At 45.0% G+C, this 19703-nt stretch overlaps 1 protein-coding gene across 1 annotated transcript in view; it reads left to right on the forward strand.

Moving 5' to 3' along the window:
- ALDH1L1 (aldehyde dehydrogenase 1 family member L1) overlaps positions 1 to 19703 on the forward strand; it is a 192171-nt gene that overhangs the window by 154069 nt on the left and 18399 nt on the right. The window contains exons 17-19 of the mRNA XM_078661722.1: positions 9677 to 9770; positions 16006 to 16105; positions 16784 to 16882. Of these exons, the coding sequence (XP_078517848.1) occupies positions 9677 to 9770; positions 16006 to 16105; positions 16784 to 16882 (293 nt within the window). The remainder of the gene's footprint in view (positions 1 to 9676; positions 9771 to 16005; positions 16106 to 16783; positions 16883 to 19703) is intronic.

Consider the following 19703-nt stretch of genomic DNA (forward strand, 5'->3'; position numbering starts at 1 on the left):
TTCCATCTCTCCCCATGGGAGCCCCACCTCCGGCAGTAAACTGTCTGGTTGCAAAGCCAGTTTTCCCAGAGGGACTAATTTTGACTTCCCAGGGTTTATCTTCAGTCCCGATATATTCCCGAACCTTCAAAGAACATCCAACAATATCGGAATCGCCTGGACGGGTTGTCGGAGATACACCAAAGTATCATCCGCGTACAACGATACCACATGATTAGACGCTCCCATAGAGATCCCAAATGCCGCCATCTCCCCTCTCAGAGACGCCCACGGCTCCATCGCCGTCGCAAAGAGAAGCGGCGACAGTGGGCACCCCTGTCTGGTGCCATGTTACAGCGTGAAAGCTCTTGAGACCAACCTCCCCATTCGTATCCTGGCATGAAGAGCTGAATAAAGCAACTGTACCCACTTTAAGAACTGTGCCCGACCCCCATTAATCGCAGGACCTCCCACATGTACATCTAACCTACCGATTCAAATGCTTGTTCTATATCCAATCATGCCCGGGCGTTGTCTTCCTGGGGAATACCACACAAGATTATGCCTCCGTAGATTATGGGTCATACTATGCTCGGGATGAAGCCTGCCTGGTCCGGATGAATTAAGTAGTGCATACGTGATTGAAGCCGAGCTGCCAGGATCCCACTCAGAATTTTTATATCTATGTTTAAAAGGGAAATAGGTCTATACGAGCCCGGTATCCGGACTGTCTGCCTTGAGTATCATGACAACTAGCGCCTCCCTCATTGAGGGTGGTAGCACTTGCCGCTGAAGTGCTTTATTATATACTTCCAGAAGGCGGTCGGCCAAGATGGGTGTGAATCTTTTCTAAAACTCAGGCGGCAAACCATCTCTCCTGGGGCTTTTTGATTGTTTTAGAGCTTGTATTGCTCCCAATAATTCCTCTTTGGTTATCGTGGCCTCCTGTAGCTGACTCGCCTGCTTCTCCAGTCGAGGTAATCCAGGGCGGCCATGAACTCAGTCATCGCCTCCGGTTCTGCGGGAGGGTGCCCTGCATACACCCTCGCTAAATGATCGGCCGGGACGTCCAGGATTTTCCCTTGGCTATACACCGTGTCCCCATCATTAGATTGCATCTGCACTATGCGGGAGATAGTTTTCTCACTTTTAATCAGCTTGGCTAATCAGCTTGGCAAGCAGGGCCCTGGATCGATCCTCCTCCATATGAAGGCGGTGCACGGTATAATGAAACTTTTCATGTCTGGATAGTGCAGCCAGCATCTGTTCCTGTGTAGTTTACCATTCATCCAAAAGCTCCATTAATCGAAAAGCTGGGGAGCCCTTGGAAGCAACGTCTCCAATTCTGCTAGTTTCCCTTCCTGCACCTTAATGTCCCTTTCGAGCTGTTGTCGTACCCCATAGGTTGTGTTAATACACATTCCCTGAATCACCACCGTTCTCGTCTCCCATTCCACCGCTCTGGAGGATGCAGACCCCCAGTTTGTTCCAAAATAGCTAGAGAGTTTGTCTCCTATTGTGGCAGCAAAGGGTGGTTCAGTGAGGGCCTCGGCGTGGAGCCTCCATGTTGGGATCGCAGACCTAGGCCTCTCTGTGCTGAAAGATAACATCATAGGAGAATGATCCGAGATATGCCTCGGGAGATATACCACTTCTCCCACCCTAGGGACCTGATCCGCAGATACAAAGAATTGGTCAAGCCTGCTAGATGTATCGGTCGGGTGCCTCAGCCTCCAAACATCCGTCAGTCCCAACCCTGTCAGGGCATCCCCTAGAACCTCAGTCATACCTGGTTTAGTGTTCGCTCGGGGAGGCTCCCAATCCATCACCCCATTCAACACACAGTGTGCATCCCTAATCATAATCACCCCTCCCCCCAAATATGGAGCCGGACTTCAGAAAATAACCTCAGGGTATCAGCATTAGGAGCATATACATTGATAATAAAGCACATCTCATGGCCGTCAAGCCTGCCATATAAGATCGCATACCTTCCCTCTGCGTCACAGACATGGTGTTGATGCTGGAAGGGAGTTCCCGGGGTGACCCAGATAAGAACCCCCCGGGCAAATCCTGAATATGAAGTGGCGTATAACTGTCCCCTCCTTCTACGTCTGATATAAGGAAGTGTGTCTCCCCAGATATGCGTTTCCTGGATGCGTGCTACAGAGATTCTATAACGTCTTAAATAGGCATACACTCTGCTTCGTTTTTCACACATTGCAATACCCCGTACATTCCAGGTAAGCAGTTTCATCACGTGGGCAGCCATGGTATTCTGTAATCCACAATGTCTTTGGGGTCCCACCCCTGTATCCCATTTCGAAATTGGTCACACATCAGTAAATTGCATCTCAGACATTTATCCCCTAAACCCTCCCCGAACCAATGAATAACAAACAGAACTGGTTGATTCTCCCATCCCCCCTCTGGGCAGTGAAACTGACTCATTCCTCCCCACATCATAGACAACAACCATTCCCATCTCCCGCCCTATACCTCCCCCCACAAGTATTAGACGCAAACCAATTAACCAATGCCATTCGAACCATATTTGTGTTCTACTTGTTACTAGATCAGTCAATAGACAGTTGCCACGTCCCATTAAGTAGGTGTCTTGCAAGTGGCCAGGTACTTGACAGGGTGCAAGGCCGGAACCTCTACCTCCCCCAACAGGCCCCAGCCTCTGTAGAGAGGTGTGGTCCTCCACCGTCGCAGGTTGTACATACGTTACTATTCCCCACAAAAGAACAAAGAAAAGCACTCGCATTTAGAATGGGTGCCTCCATCCCACTTATCTGATTGTTCTGATTAATGAGCCTGCATTTCCTTCACAGAACCTGGGTTTAAGAAACATTAGTGTCCAGTATAATGTCCGACGAGGTCATCTCTGAGTCTGATAATCCTTCCGCCACTTGTAACGTGCCGTCTGCACACACCCTGAACCTTCCAGAACCACCATTACCCTTTGATTGTTTCCTTCCAGACGGTCGCCGTGGTCTGGAAGCCAGGTTCACTGAGTCTGGTGTTTTCCACGAACTGGGTTGCGCGCTCCGACAATTGCCCTGCTTCCCAATAGTATGCAGCCAGTCAGAGGCCTCCACCGCTGAGAAGAAGAACAACGCCTTACCCCTGTGTTCAATCCGGAGTTTAGCTGGGAAGAGCCGACTATATTTCATCCCAGCTTCCCTCATTCATTTTTTCAACATCAGGAAGGTACTCCTCTGGTCCTGCACCCAGTATAATCTGGGTAAATTGCAATAGGATGACCCTCATATTGCATGACCTCCTTTGTACGAGTAGTCTGCAGGATCACGTCCCGGTCGCGATAGTTAAAAAAACGGGATATGGTGGCCGGCTGCGGCGGAGCTCCGGATTGCGGCGGGGGACCAGTGCCCGTTATGCCCTCTCGATGTTAAAGAACTTGGAGACTCTCCCGGGTGCGAGTATCTTCATGATCCAGTCCTCCAAAAATAATTTTGACAAAGGTCCTTCCGCTCGTTCTGGAAATCCTACAAATCGCAGGTTATTCCTCCTCGAGCTCCCCTCCTGGTCCTCAGCTCCCTCGTCTATTTTAACCATTTTCTGTTGGAGCTCCATAACCGTTTCCCTTAGGGCTTTAACCTCAGTCTAGAACATGTTGTTCCGTTGTGGTGACTCTATCAGAGACCTTATGCAGGTCACATTGCAGCAGATTGACATTGATCGCCACTGCATTAATTCTGTTCACCATATCATCCCTAGTATTCTGAATAGCCGCCATGATCTCATTTAATGAAGGGCCCCCCTGGTTGCTCGCCAATGTCCCTTCTGCAGCATCATTCCCCTGTGGCTCCCGCTGGTTTGGTCCCTGAGGCAGGGGCTGCGCGTAATTTAGAATTTTGTTATTCTGGGCCCGGGCGGGCTTGCCTTTGCCCAACTTGGTTCTCTACTCATAGGAGCTCCGGCGTCTTGCCAACACAATGAACACCCCGGGACTCCGCCTCTTCTCTCGGCTGTAATATCAATCCACACACAAAGTCAGCTCCGTGTTCCTTCAGTTTTTGCGGGTCTCATTAGCAGGGCTGCCCTTCCTCACCACCACAAACGTGTGCTCTAGAGGGACCAGGCGGACCAGACATCCCACGAGGTCTGTCTTATTCCGCTCTGTGCAACCAGAGACCAGAGACCAGCAAATGTTACTGAGGCAGGCGGGGGGCAAAGCCGGACCAACCCCCCTCGCACTCAGTCCTTTCCTCTGCACGTAGGTCCCAAATAGTTATATATCAAGAGGGGGATCCAATCTCCCTGGTTTCCCTTTGACAAGCAGGCCAAGCCCCAACCACCTCGGCTGGGCCTTCAATCGAGTATTTCCAGACGGACTCGCAGCGTGCACCAAGTGCATTGCCGGGCTCCCACCCACGCCAGATCCACGACTTGGTCGCCCCTCCTTATTAGCCCACATGTTATGGGACCCGCTCCAGGCAGTCTTTCATCTCCTTGTCTCGGGAGGGTCCGATCTCCCCAAGCACCGCAGTTTGGCTGGTTTCTTTTCCCCCGGTGCTCCTCCAGGCCGTCGTACCACCGATATAATTTACCGGCCCGCCATCACCTCAAAAAACATGTACCTAGTGAAGGCAACCAATCAATCAATCAATCAATCATATCATTGGCAAAGCGCTCTACTCACCTGTGAGGGTCTCAAGGCGCTGGGGTGGGGAATGCTGCTACTGCTCGAAAAGCCAGGTCTTGAGTAGTTTTATGAAGGTCAGCAGGTTTTGGGTCTACCCTTGGTGGATGGGGAGGGTGTTCCAGGTCTTGGCGGCAAGGTGGGAGAACGAACTGCTGCCGGAGGTTGCCCTTCGGAAGCGGGGGATTGTGGCGAGGGCGAGGTCGGCAGAGCGGGGCTGGCGGGTGGGGGTGTAGAAGCTGAGTCGTCTGTTGAGGTACGTTGGTCCGGTGTTGTGGAGTGCCTTGTGTGCGTGGGTGAGGAGCTTGAAGGTTATCCTCTTGTTGACCGGGAGCCAGTGCAGGTCTCTCAGGTGGGGTGTGATGTGGCTGCGGCGAGAGATATCGAGGATCAGGCGTGCAGAGGCGTTCTGGATGCGTTGGAGCCGTCTCAGTAGTTTGGCCGAGGCTCCTGCGTAGAGGGTGTTTCTGTAGTCCAACCTGCTGCTGATGAGGACCTGGGTGACCGTTCTTCTCGTGTCAGTGGGGATCCACTTGTAGATCCTGCAGAGAATGCAGAGGGTGTTGAAGCAGGAGGAGGAGACGGCTTTGACCTGTTTAGTCATGGAGAGGGTGGAGTCAAGGATGACCCCTAGGTTGCGTGCGTGGTTGGTGGGTGTTGGAATGGTTCCCAGTGTGGTCGACCACCAGGAGTCGTCCTAGGCCGAAGGGGTGGATCCGAGGATGAGGACCTCCAACTTGTCCAAGTTCAGCTTCAGTCGGCTGTTCCTCATCCATTCAGCCTTCATTCCTTCGTGAAGTTTGGTTTGGGTGGTGTGGGGGTCCTTGGTGAGGGAGAGGATCAGCTGGGTGTCATCAGCGTAGGAGATGATGTTGGGGTCGTGCCAAAGGCGACGTGGGCGAGCAGTGCCATGTAGATGTTAAAGGGGGGAAGGCGGATGCTCTGAGTTCTGCAGGAGTGGAAGGAGGTGGTCCAGTCCAGGGCCTTCTCATGGATCCCTGCGTAGTGGAGGCCTGTTCGTAGTGTGTGGTGGCAGACCGTGTGGAAGGCGGCTGACAGGTCCAGGAGGATGAGGGCCACCGTTTCTCCGTTGTCCAGCAGGGACTTGATGTCATCTGTGGCGGCTATGAGGTCAGTCTCGGTGCTGTGGTTGCTGCGGAACCCGGACTGGGAAGGGTCCAGGATGTTGTTCTCCTTGAGGCAGCGAGCCCGACCGGCACCGAGTTCTGCGCTTCCACTGAGTCACCAGGGAGGCTCAAGTCTCTGATTTCCAGCTCCCGGGTCCAGTCGCAGCAACCCAAAATGGCGGCCATGTCCGTCCACCGGCAAAATCACGGCGCTTACTGTGCTTCAATAGTGTGCCTTCTTAGCGTTTCCCGTTCCCCTACATACATTGCATTTTGCGAGTCCTTAATAGCGAATCGGTAAAATTCGCTACTAAGGACCCGCAAACTGCAATGATGATACATATTCCCCCAATTCACTTTTTTTTTTAGATGGAAAGTCCATATCCTGATTCGCAGTCTCAAGAGTGATAACATTTTGCTCCTATAAATTGAATTTGTTAATACAAAAGGAATAGATTTTTGCAAAGGAAACATATTTTCTAGTTGAGAATCCTTTTCTACATATGCTAAGGTACATTTCGGCATCATTTATTCATGTAGAATCATAACAAGAAGCAAAGTCTGCATGAATAAATTGAATATCAACAAACGTTGTAGATTTGTATCAGCTCTCCTATGAATCTTTGTGAATGCCACAAAAGTCAGAAATACACCCCAAACGTTGTAAAATGAAGGGGTGCATATTTTACACTTTTTTTAAGCAGGCCTTTATGAATCGGGCCTGGGGTGCCCTGAAGCATTCTCTGCCTTAAGTATTCTGTGAATAATGTGCAGAAATGTTTTTATTCTGACCTGCATCACTGGATATGGTGACAGGATCTGCCTGGCACACTGAAAATGAAAAAAAAACTTGCACACCCATTTTGCAAATTAATTTGTGGCAGATCTTCAATACTATCAGTACATCTACAAGTCATTTGTTCATGTTGCTGATATTAGTACGTTTACTCGTTTGTAATGGGGTTCACAAAAACATAGGATAAATAGGTGTATGCCTGGAAATTCCCTTTCCCTGATCCCGGGTATTGCCCTCATAAGCCCAATATACCAATTTAGCCACTATGGGTAATTTCCTCCTCTTTTTCTCCATAAAGAAAGTAATTTTCCATTTGGAGAAATCCAGCTCCACATCCCAAAGAAAAGACATGGGTGTTGAGAATATTTTCTGAATGCACGCCTGTTTCAGTCTTTTTGAGGGATGGTTCGCAGAATGGATTTTTGACCCTTGAAAATTAATTGGGATTTTTTATGAATATCCACAACGTTTCCACTCTGTAAGTGTTCCCATTTTCCCCCTAAAACCCTCCTGCCATTCTAGCAGAAACACCCATCACTATTCCCCTTTCATACCTGTGCAGCATCACAAAATCTGTCCCATCTGGTGGAATTGTTATCTCAAGAACTCGAAGAAGAACTGCAGAGCCCTTGAGAAAGCCTGGCGCAGAGACCCAACACCGGACAACATGACTGCCCTCAAGCTCGCTACCCGAAAACACCACCAACTGATCCACACCACCAAGAAAACTGCATTCAAGGAACGACTGGACAACAACGCACACAACAGCAAGGAACTCTTCAACATCGTGAAAGAGCTCTCCAACCCCAACGCCGGAAACAACGACATCACCCCTTCGCAAGACCTCTGCAACTCCCTCGCCTCCTACTTCCACAACAAGATCGCGGACATACACAACAGCTTCAGCACTCAACTGACGCACGCCACGACCGAACCACCGCCCCCCACCACCACCCTCCGCGCCTGGACCCCGATCAGCACCGAAGACACCGTCCGCACGATGAACTCCATCCACTCCGGATCTCCGACCGACCCCTGCCCTCACCACGTCTTCAACAAGGCCGACGCTGTCATCGCACCCCACCTGCGGGACATCATCAACACCTCCTTCAACACCGCCACCTTCCCGGAGAACTGGAAGCACGCCGAACTCAGCGCCCTACTAAAGAAGCCATCAGCCGACCCCTCCGACCTCAAGAACTACCGACCCATCTCGCTGCCGAGACCTGGAACTCCCTCCCGACCCACCTCCGCCTGACCCAGGACCACCTCGCCTTCAGGAAGCAGCTCAAGACCTGGCTGTTCGAGCAGTAGTGGACCCCCCCTCCCCAAGCGCCTTGAGACCCTCCGGGTGAGTAGCGCGCTATACAAATGCTTTGATTGATTGATTGATTGATAATGTGTGGAATTTGTACTCTGGGAATTCAACACATCCTCACTCTGTGAATTAAGATATGGGAATTGCAAGTGTTATTTCCACATTTTCTACCTGTAAGTGTCACATTTTGAGACTTGCCACATTACAACTGCCAGCCGAGTAGGTGGAAGGACATGTTTTGAACATGAATAAAGGAAGGGCAGACATTATCCGCGCTAAACTCTCACTATGCTCGGGAGGTGGAGTGTGGGCTGGAATTAAAATACACCATCATATACCACATACCAACCTTCCATAGGGTATCTCCTTATACTGATTCCTTCATAATGCCCAACATAGTAGACTGGTAAGTCAAACCCTAAGTTTGCAAGTCCCAATATTCTGCGACAGCCTTTGTCCCACCCTGACAACACAGTCTTTTTAAGGCTCTTTTTTTTTAAAACACACGAACACTGCTGTGTTCCTCATCGGACCTTACCTACATGTAGTGTTTGATAGGAGGAAACATGTTTAGAGTTATATAAAAAACCTAGCTACTAAAGCTGCGTTTGTCTTTGTGCCATAGTTTTTACACAGCAATACACGTGAATACGCTGTTATAGTTAAGAAACATGTTGACTTGAAAATCATGGCACATCATGCATTCAGTGGCTTCGACCTTGTGGTGACAGTGATTAAGAGTTGATGAACAAGCGGGCTTGTGTAACCCAAAAGCATCTTATACGTTTTAGGTTATTGAACAAATAGTAGAGTATTTTATGTACTACTTTTAGTAAATATGTTTTTCAGTAGACACAGGGATTGGCTACTAACCATGTCCCAGTGGGTCTTTTCATTTATGGCCATGCTGACAGGCTATAGCAGTTTTTGTACTCTGTTTGCCTCCCGGACAGTGTATTCTGACCTCTTGCCAGCAGTTACTCATCAATTCCCTTCTGGGAAATCTGCCAATGCCATACTCAGACTGGCCACAAAGCGAGAGTTACCACAAAATTGCTACTGGCCCAGGGGACTCCAAGCTTTCCTGTAAAAGAGCTACTTATGTTCCATGAAAATCATCCTGTGCTACTAAGATATTAGGGTTGTAATAGTGACCACATTGGCCAAGATTACGTCAGTGACCACCATATGGAAGGTTACCAGCCGTAATCACCTCCGTCCATTAGGCAGGGTTGCCAGCAGTAAAGTAAAAAGGCTTTGTCAGTTTGAAATACCTCTACATGGGTAATACATAACAGCCTTACCTAAAATACCTCTGCCACCAAGGCAATAATGTGAATTATAAGTACCCCAAACCACATGATTGATCTCTAAAATATCAGCTTTAAATATCATTTGGAAATGTAGGCATTTGTCTGCAAATATCAGCTTTCTTTTCTATACACTCATTTTTGTTTAAATTACACACTCATCATTTTGGGATACATATATTAACTAGAACAAGCAAAAAGCTGCTAATTTATTGGGGTAGGCTGCACACAGGAGAGCTACTTACAGGGGGCTGGAGAGCTACCAGTATCTCGCTAGAGGCTTTTTGGGGAAACCTCTACTAACCTGTCCCCTTCATGTACAAGCCTCTTTGTAGTGTGTTGATGTTAATGGCATGCACATGATTGCTAATTAAAATATCTGTGCATGCAACACAAGTGTGGAGTTTCACCTGTGTGTTCTGTGAGGTGGAAACTGTGCTTGTGTGTATTTTAACATCTCTGTATTTGTCTTGTCAGGTTCACTGATTGGGCAGAGATTGTCGGACCACCCTGATGTAAGGAAAATTGGCTTCACAGGCTCAACCCCCATTGGTAAACAAATCATGAAAAGGTAATTTTGGCCACATTTACAAAATGTGTACTCTGGAAGTTAACTAAGTAAAACTGTAGGTACCCACTAATTACATATGTTCAGGAATGAGTAGGGTGGACAAATGAATAGGCTCATTGCTGAATGATAGCACAAGACCTGAGTAGCTCCGGAAACACTTTTTTGATGAGTGCCCTGCAATACACTACTAAGTAGAATGGCTGAGTCTTTGGAAGTTGTGCCTCCTTGTAAATAATATGAACTTTAGTTGATTTTGTAAAAGGAGTGAGAACATTCAGTATATTTTAGAAGAGCTCGAAGATTAGTCCAAGAGCTAGAAGTTTAGCTTCAATGCTGTGAAAAGTCGTACTGTTTGGATACATTTCTATTGAGGAGCAGTAGGCAAAGGCAAAGAAGGTCAAGGTTTAGAGGTCACCCTAATAACAGGATCTTTGAATTCTCATATCTCATGAACTCAAAGAAGGTAAACATTTTAGCAGTGACATCTACAGTGAATAAGTTGGTTCCACAGGGACAGGTAAACAATGCAGAAAGTGGGATGCTATTGCTCCCCAGTGATCCTCAGCGGGGAGGGCACATCCAAAATGTCGTGGTAAAGTCTGGATTACCTGGTTTCAACCATACATCCTATGGTAAGTGACTTGATAATGTAAATATATATCATTTGAAAGTGTGAGTAGAATCAATTAAGTTACTCCTAGTCTAGGATAGTCGCGCGAGCAAAGCATCAGAAGAATTGAAAGCTCGTCATAATGTCTACTTACCAGGGACTGCGCCCAGAACTTCATGAGAGTTCCCTATTTTACACATATTCAGTGAGTAAGACTATTGCCTTGCTGTTTGCAGTGCCTTTCTATGGAATCACCCTGTACAGCAAAATCTTTGACATAGAGCAGAGCTGCACCTTTTAGGAGTGCTCTGAAAATGTGGCTCTTCATCTACCCTTATACTTCTTGGCTATTCATGATAGGTCTCCCACCTTTAGTACTTTTTTTACCTCAACAATTACGATTCAAGTAGCACACAATCTCTTTCAGATGCTCTCGTGAATAGGCATCATGCAGAAGTCCCCAAGTCAAATAAATGTACTACTGCGATTGATGGCACATGTGATGCATCAGAACCAAAAGCCCATCTTCTGTTGGGTGCAGAATAAGAATCTCCTCCTAAGAATCTCCTCCTTCAAATTTAGGATAGGAATTACTGTATCAATAACCCTCTGACCGCCCAAACTGTATATATGCCCTCACTGTATATATTGTTCACAATTTGAGCACTACTAGCACCATTGTCACTAATTTCACTCATCACTCATGCGTAACTTTCATGTTGACAGTATTTACTTTTGTTTGTTTACTTTGGATATCATTGAATGATTCAATTCGGATAAAAGTAACAATATAAAGTGATTGTTTCAAATTCATTTCTTTGAAGTCGATTTCATTTGTATGCTTTAGGACAGAGTGTCGATACAAAGTTTCTTCCTTTTGAGTTATTTGGTACCTCAAGGTTTGAATGTATAGGTTGCCTTAAAATTTCCTTGCTACTCATTTAGAGCATTTAATATCAATGTAGTTCTTACCCGACAAAACCATCCTTGTTTACACGTATTTGCATCTACAGCAATGCAAGCTATAAACAGATTATTAAAGATTAACACTTTCCTTTATGTTTAATTAACTGAAAGTGTGGTTTAGTTTGTAAGAAAACAACTTTTTTCAAACATGCATGCTTCTAAATCATATTGCAATAAAGCTACTGAGAAATATTATGGTTCTCAAGAGAGAAATAATCACAGCAACAGTAGCTCCTTTGATTTTAACATTGGTAAAGAACATTATTTATGTTATGACATACTTTTGTTTCCTTTCGCATAGCTAGACAACAAAACATCATTCATTATTTTCTCTGAATTTTTGGAAGTTAACTTTCATAATGATTTGAGTCTGATATCGCTCAACGTCTAATGAAGATAGGTGAAGGTATATTGGACACACAAGTAGAGGAGCTTGTCTGAGTCTCAGACAAAGTACCCACACAAGTAGTGGTAGCTGGTTGCTCTAGACTACTATAATTTTGGATAGGGCTGTTTTTAAGCTCTGGATGGTGTAGAACGTAAACATGTAGACGGGGTAATCTTTCAAGAATATGAATATTGTACTAAACATGGTAAGCTTCACTCCCTTTACAATTAAAGCACAACAAAAATGTTACAACATTTGAAAATATTTGACCAGAACAGCATTCATTATGAAATACAGTTGCAAATAACTCCAAATCATAGACAATACCATAATGACCATTCCAAAGCAGTTCGGTCATTTCAACAGGCGTGTGTGGTGGACGGGAACCACAGTGAATCTATCTTATAATACTGATGCAATCTTCAGAAGTAGGTGGCTCTAGAACATAATCAGTAGAAAATAAACCAAGATGTTATTCTATTCGGTGTGATTGTTAGGGTAGATCTATATACTGTGGTGCACAAAGCAGTGAAAAGGCCTTTCATCATTTATGAACAACATGCTGATGTTTCATAAACAGGAGTAAGGTTGCTCATTCTTTTATGTTTCAAATATTTCTCTAATTTGAATTTGTCTTTACCAAAGGATTTATTAGTAGATGAGACAATGTTTAAATTTAATTATTTGTGTGTGTGTGGTTTACATTCGTGAATATTATGTCCATGAACAGTACATACATTTAAAAAAATGACCCATTACAAATATATAAATATTTGAACAAAATATAGCTCTTTACAGTACTAAAAGCCTTGGCGGAGAGATTTTAATGGAGGTAATTAAGTTGTATGTCAGACAGTACTTTTCACATTTCATAAGATACCAACCTCAGTAATACTGCCATAGTAAATACTGCCAAATTGGTAATCTCCAAAATTAGCAGTCTTAGCATGATTGACGTAGCATTGTAAACTCCATCTATGGGCTGAAACCAGATGTGAAGAGCCTCTTTTGATGGTGGACAGTGCAGGCACAATAACGTGTATATTGGAATACATAGCATATAAAGAGGCATGATTTCCCTTTATTATAATGATAGTGGGAAGCTAGAATATGTCCAACATACCTTGAATGTGTGCTGCGGATAAAATAATACCATTGGCATGGTGCAGACTAGACATATTCTGTGATGTGGGACATACTCTATCTCATACCACAAAAACCAAACCACTTTACTTTATTTGCTGCACAACCCAAATTCACTGCTAAGTTTATGCTCAGGAGCAAACTGCAGGAAATTATTTCAAAAACACTCCATCTACAAGATAAAACAGCCATTAGAAAAAAACAAATTACCACTATGTTGTTAATAACTACCAATTCTCACTCTCTCGCTTTTCTAATTTCTTCTACCTCCCTCCTTGTTTGTATCTTTCTCTCTCTCTTTATGTGCCAACCTCTACCTCCCACCTTATACTATTCTTCTTTCCCTACCTGGCTCTATCACTCCATTTCTCCCTGAGTCCTTCACTATCGTTTATTAAAGCCTTTGATCTTCTCTCTGAAATGTATCACAGTTTATTGAATTGTTCTCTTGTTGGGCGCAGAAGGGATTATCTTGCACTGTAGGTATCATATGAAATTCACAGTATGTGGTTCTCTTTATTGTGTCATCTGCTTTGAATATTAAGTTAAAATAAGCTATATGCACTCTCTTAACTCTTTCACTAAGATGCATTTTCTAAGCACAAACAAAAGCAGGGATTTTATAGTCCCATATACTTTTAGGTTAAATAACATGGTGATGCATAATTTGTAGATTGCATAGTGAACCTCAATCCTCTGCAAGATTGAAGTATTACAGAGCAGAGGTCCCCTGGTTTGTCTCTGACAGGAACTTATTTTAATCCAACTCAGTAAGGGGATCTTCATGACAACGTGTCACGGGTTGATATAGTATGCCAGTGTTTTTCTTATGACGCTTAATATTTACTCTTCCTCTCGCCTAAGTAGCACTTTGACTTAAAGCCACTTTGGCCAGCTTTAGTGTCCTCTTTCCAAGTAACTTATGACAAATTACCTCCCACATACTTCTTCAGCATAGTCTTAGGGATCAACCAGAATACAGGTAGCAAAACACGTCATGAAAGAGTCTGGTCTGTGAGGAAACCATAGATTCACTTGGGTGAAAATTCCAGACAGCCCACATTCCTACAGATGTGTGCTTTATAAATAATAGTCACATAACTTAATTGACCCTTTAATACACCAAACCAATCAAAGGCATTCATAACATATCATAACACACCTCAAAATCCATCACTGCACCATATCACTCTGCAGCAGACTGGATTACACCGTGTCACACCACATCCAGCAACACATCACATTAAAATCTAATTCACTCCACTAAATCTCTTTAGGATGTATCATCTTGCGACCTAACATCAGAATGCAAACTACCATACTGGACCTTTCACCAAGGCACACCATAGCATCAAAGAACATTCCACACCATAGTCCCCCAGGACAAGTTGCACAAATACCCCACCACTTAATACTGGAACTTACATCATGATACACAATAATACCAAAACCAAATCTATAGCATCTAAGGAGAAGTGTGGCTCAGGGGTTAGAGGCGGCAGACCCAGAAGCTGAGATTGGTCCTGGACCAGGGTTCAATTCCCCGCCTCGGCGGGTCTTGGGCTCAAAATTCCACGGACTTGATAATTCTCGTTCCGGTGCCTACTCGACTCATGGGGTTCACACTCTGCTACTCTGGGCAATAGCTTGCTTAATCTCCACTACGGCCCCTCGCGGCGGGATGCCTGGCTTTCAACTTGTGGATACCCTGCTGGGGTTATCTCACAGGGGAATACCAGGATGGGTTCCCAAGGCAAGCGCCTTGATGCCTTCGGGTGATACGTGCGCTATATAAATCGCAAAACAAACAAACAACAACATAATACCTCTTCAAACTACAGAGCCCTAAATCAGCCAACACGTAAGTAAACCACACAATACCACTTCAAAATACATTAAACCACATCACATCTCACTTCACCTCATAATATAATGATATACCCATACCACCTTATACTGCACAGTAATGCAACTACTTCAAATAACAGATCACCATTTCCTGCATAAAGATTAGACCACACCATGAAATAGCCCAACACACCATATAACAGCAAACATTTATTGTGCCAATCCACAATGACATACCACACTATACAAAGCTCTCACAACACATCAAACTAGGCCAGATCATATACCCATATAGACATTCTCTTCCATATGACACCATGCAATACCATATCACTCAATACAAAATCATACAATTTCACACCACACATCACCACCTGCCACACTTTATCATACCCCTGAATCTCCATACCTCACAACATTACACCAACGATATCTACCGCAACACACAGTACTAGCCCATGAAATTCCTTTGACTCTGTTCTGGTTTCCTAGAACCTTTCCTGTCATTCATTTATGCTTCCCTTATTTATCTTTCTTTGTTCTGCTCTTTTCTCCATTCTTGCTCCTCTCCCCTTTTCTTCTCTCATTTAACTGCCCTTCTCCTTTATTTTCTTATCCAATTCTACTCCAGCTATACTCTTTCTTATATAATCAGCTCTTACCACCACCCCTACTCTGTGCACCTCATTCTCTCCCTTTTTCTGTCTCACCCTTCTCTTACATCTCCTTCGTCTCCTCTCAATCCCCTTGTCTTCTTTCCTCCTTCTTCGTCGACACCTTCTCTCTCTTTTCCTTTCCTCACTTGCCCCTTCCCCTCTGATCCCCTAAACTTCCTTGTGTTTTTCCCAACCTGCCTCTCCCTGGTGGATTCTCAGTCATAACTGGACGTTTTCTTGGTGGGGCTGGGTGACAAAATGAAGTGAAGAAAGATGTTATCTATATGTTCGAGGCATGTGTGCATCTATATTTTTTTGAAATGATAGACCTTGTGAAATCTCATAATCTGTTCTTTTAACTGAGCTATGTTTTAAGGAAATTGTGCTGAAAAATCCACCGTTTGGCCACCATTTTCTGGGAATCATGAACCTCAGCACCCTTTAGAAGTTAAAAGCGTTCTTAGCATGCCACAAAATTATTGGAATGTTTCATTACTGCCCTTCAGAATCTTTGGATTTCCAGCCAATATATATCAAAATTGCATTATTTGTTCAAGCAATGATTAAAATGAGCTTTCCCTAGATGGGTGGGTCAAATTTTAGGGTGTTATTTATCTTTTCCAGCTGCGCTGTGAGCAACGTGAAGAAAGTGTCATTAGAACTGGGTGGTAAATCGCCTCTCATCGTCTTCAAGGACTGTGATATGGACAAGGCTGTTCGTATGGTAATGCAGCAGATTGGATAAATGCCACAAAGCAACCTAGGGGAAGAATTTGTGTTTCAATATAACCAAATTAGATTTCACATCTAAGCGATTTTCTAATTTCTTTTAAATGTGATATTCATCTAGTACCTCTCCTTCATTCAATATTTAATCCATTAAAAAGTTGAACATTGCGTTTCCTTCAAACCCCAGGGAATGCAACAAAGTAAATGTATTTCTCACTGGCCTCAACCTTGATGCTCCAAGAGGAAGGCCTTAAGTCATTGCATGTATAATATTTGTGGGTCACCTAGTACTTCCAAGGAGGGTGGTGGTGGTAGCTTACTGATTGCATCTTCCTGTGTGCAGAAAGACTATGCAAAGAGCACTTGAACTGTAATAAAACCCAACTCACAATATGTACAGCTTTTTTCTACGGCTGTGAAAGGGTTGATTAAATCAGAATAATGAGTGAAAAATAGGAATGAAGGCCATGTTATACTTATGAGCTGGCATGTGTGTCCCTGAAGAATTGACTGCCCGTAGCATGTGTAGAAAGTTCACATTTCAACCGTTTTTAAATTAGAAGTTTTTCAAACTAAAAGTTAAAATTAAATGTGTCACTGTATTTGTCTAAACAATTTCTCCTGAAAACTTTTTCGAACCTTTGATCCATTTTGTGACTCTTTTTTCCTTTAGGGCATGAGTTCAGTGTTCTTCAATAAAGGTGAGAACTGCATTGCGGCGGGGCGTCTTTTCATCGAGGCGTCCATCCATGATGATTTTGTCAAGAAAGTGGTGAGTATAAAATGAGATGTTGTTGATAGAACGAGTTGGCATCTTCAAATTCACATTTAATTTCATTAGAATTCCGCGTTTGGAATGTGAATTTACTAGTGTTACTGAAGGTGAGATTCTCTCATTAGGAGTGAGTCTGAGTAAGGCATCGGAAGGGCTAAGCTCACACCATTCCTTGCATCATGCGTTGTAGTGGTCTGCTGCACTAATAATGCACTGCTTGTCCCAAAGCAAGTTTCTGCTTAGACTTGAAGCGACTGAACCGACTGATCTGTGCAAAATTTTGTTTCTGATGGATACTTTTACCTGTATATTCCTCACCTTCTGAATATCCTCATGGTCTAGAATGCATGCGTTCTCTGGTAGGTGGCATTGGCTCCTTCTAGGCATCAGTTACTGTAAATGTAAATGTTCAGTATTTGTAAAGCACGAACAATGACCCGAAGGTGTCAAGGCGCTGGGGGCCGTCCGGAAGATTAAGCAAACTATTGCCCAGAGTCACATGGTGCTGGGCAGACCCCTGCCGCCGGAGCCGGGGTTCAAACCGTGATCCCCAGCGTCCAGCGTCAGTCACCTTGGCCGCTGGGCCACACCTCTTCCACTGCCTAGGCATGACCTCGCTGAAGCTATATAGTGCCACCCTGCTTCCCAGTTACCGTTTTCCCACAGCCTTTGACGTGGATTCAGATCTGCACATCCTGAAATTATTCGCGTAAAATCCATATTTTGTTCAGTGCTATGAGAATGTCACCTCCGAAAAAGTTAGGGTTTAAACCATGCTGCTCTTGTCATGAACAGATGTTCATTTTGGACTCCCATGAGGTCTGTTTGTGGTACTTGGGGCCTAAACACGAATGCAAGTCGTGTAAGTAGTGTGGTCTCATACATCCAAAAGCCATTGAGGAGTGGGAGGCCACATTGTTTATGGCATTTGTGCATGAGCTGTGGGATCTGCGCTAATCGCAGTTGTGTTTGTTGCCTTTGTCCAAAGGCAAGATGAAGAAAAAGAAGCACAAGAAGAGCAGCAGGCAGATGGACTCCATGCCTAGAAGATGTTCTGGCTCCAGAGGATTGTATCTTTGGTGCTCCACACCACTAGCGGAGTCTTCCTCTTGACCTGGAGATGTTGGACATCACTCCAGATGAACAACCAGCACCAAGCCGAACTCCGGCACATGCACCAGCTCGGGTGTCTGGTTTTTCACTCACACTTCGCCTTCTCCCGGCATAACTGGAGTTCCCGGTGACCGTCGCCGACTCATTTAGTTCCTTAGTTCTTTGCTGTAATGCAAACTATGATGGGGTTGGTCAATTGGGCATCGGTTCCATTTGATGCATCTGTGAATCTGACAGGGCTTCTGACTGGAATACAGCCAAAGGGTACTTCCTGACACCAGTCGTACCCAAGATGTCTGGCTCAGAATATGGCTCCAGCCCACCCTGGGACCAAAGTGGCACCCATGGCTCCACCAATAGTCTCTCCACCATCACAACACTAGTGCTGATGCAAACAACAGTGCCGGCTCCACCTTTGGAATTTGTGCTTCAGGCTAAGGCCAGTCCGATATGCCCAAGGTTTTAATTGCCAAGGCTAATAGAGGAAGACAGGTAGAGGGATGAAGCTCAGCACAAACCCTTGCTCAAGGATGACTACTGATGTTAGTTAGATAACATCTTTAAGCTGGACTCCAACCATAGGCAGATGACACCAACATTTCCACGTGACGGCAATGAAAGAAGTGAGGCAGTCAACTTGCTCCTTCCTGCTTATATGAATACAGCAGGTTAACTGACCTTTCAGAATTCTGGAGGCCGCAACACTCTCAGATGGAATGCCTCTCAGGACTGCCATCATCAGAGGTTGCTTTGTTTACTGCAGTAATCAGAAAGGTCGCATAGCTACTGCAATTGCCTCTCCAGGGAAGAAACCCATGTCAGATCTCTTAATGGATATCCTCCAATTAGTCTCGGCATCCTTTGGGTTTTACTTCTTTTTTTTAACAAGGCCCTTATGGAGTCTATCAAGGTGGCCTTGTCCAAACCCACTTCAGTACCACTGATGAATAAGCTGATTGCTAGCCATCCTTAATTAGTCCGCACCCGGGGACCCAGAGGTCTTGTCCACTCATTGTTCACCAGAAAGAATAGTGGCCCAGGCTTACTACTGGTACTTTCCTGTTCCCATCAAGGTCCGCGTTATATGCACAATCCTTGAGCTCAGGGTCATGATTTTCTTCCATCGCAAGGAAAAGTTTAAGATACTATCCCTAGCTTGGGTGCTTCTGGTGAGGAAGTTGTGCATGTTTCTTCTTCCCCTTTTATTATGCATCAGTAGTGCCTTATTTTGGTTCTAATATTCTTAACGGGCTCCATTTGAACCTTTGTAAAGGAGCCAGGGATTTTGATGTTCAAGATAAGAGTTTTGGAGGCTATCACATCAGCTCAGTGCAAGTGCTGTGTCCAGCCTCTATTCACTCATTTCTACCTAGACAAGATGGTCCTGAGAACAAAAATACCTTCCCTTTCAAAGGTGGTTACCCCATTCCATCTGATGTAGTCCACTACTCTTTAGCCAAAGGGGTGCCCATGGCAGAAATATGCCATGCAATGACATGGGATTCAATTCAAAGCAAACACCACCCCAGTTCAGACCCAGCCTTATGCAAATCAGTCTTGACCCTTTTCCTCATGGGAACTGCTTGGCCTGAACTGCCAAGCCAGGTCCCTCCCGGAACAAGCATCCTGGGACCGGTTTTAATGTTACACCCCTCTTCAGCTAGGCTAGCTTGAATCCAGTGGTAAAGTGAGCAAGGGACCCACA

This window comes from Lissotriton helveticus, chromosome 9 (genome assembly GCF_964261635.1).
Source record: "Lissotriton helveticus chromosome 9, aLisHel1.1, whole genome shotgun sequence".
NCBI lineage: Eukaryota > Metazoa > Chordata > Amphibia > Caudata > Salamandridae > Lissotriton > Lissotriton helveticus.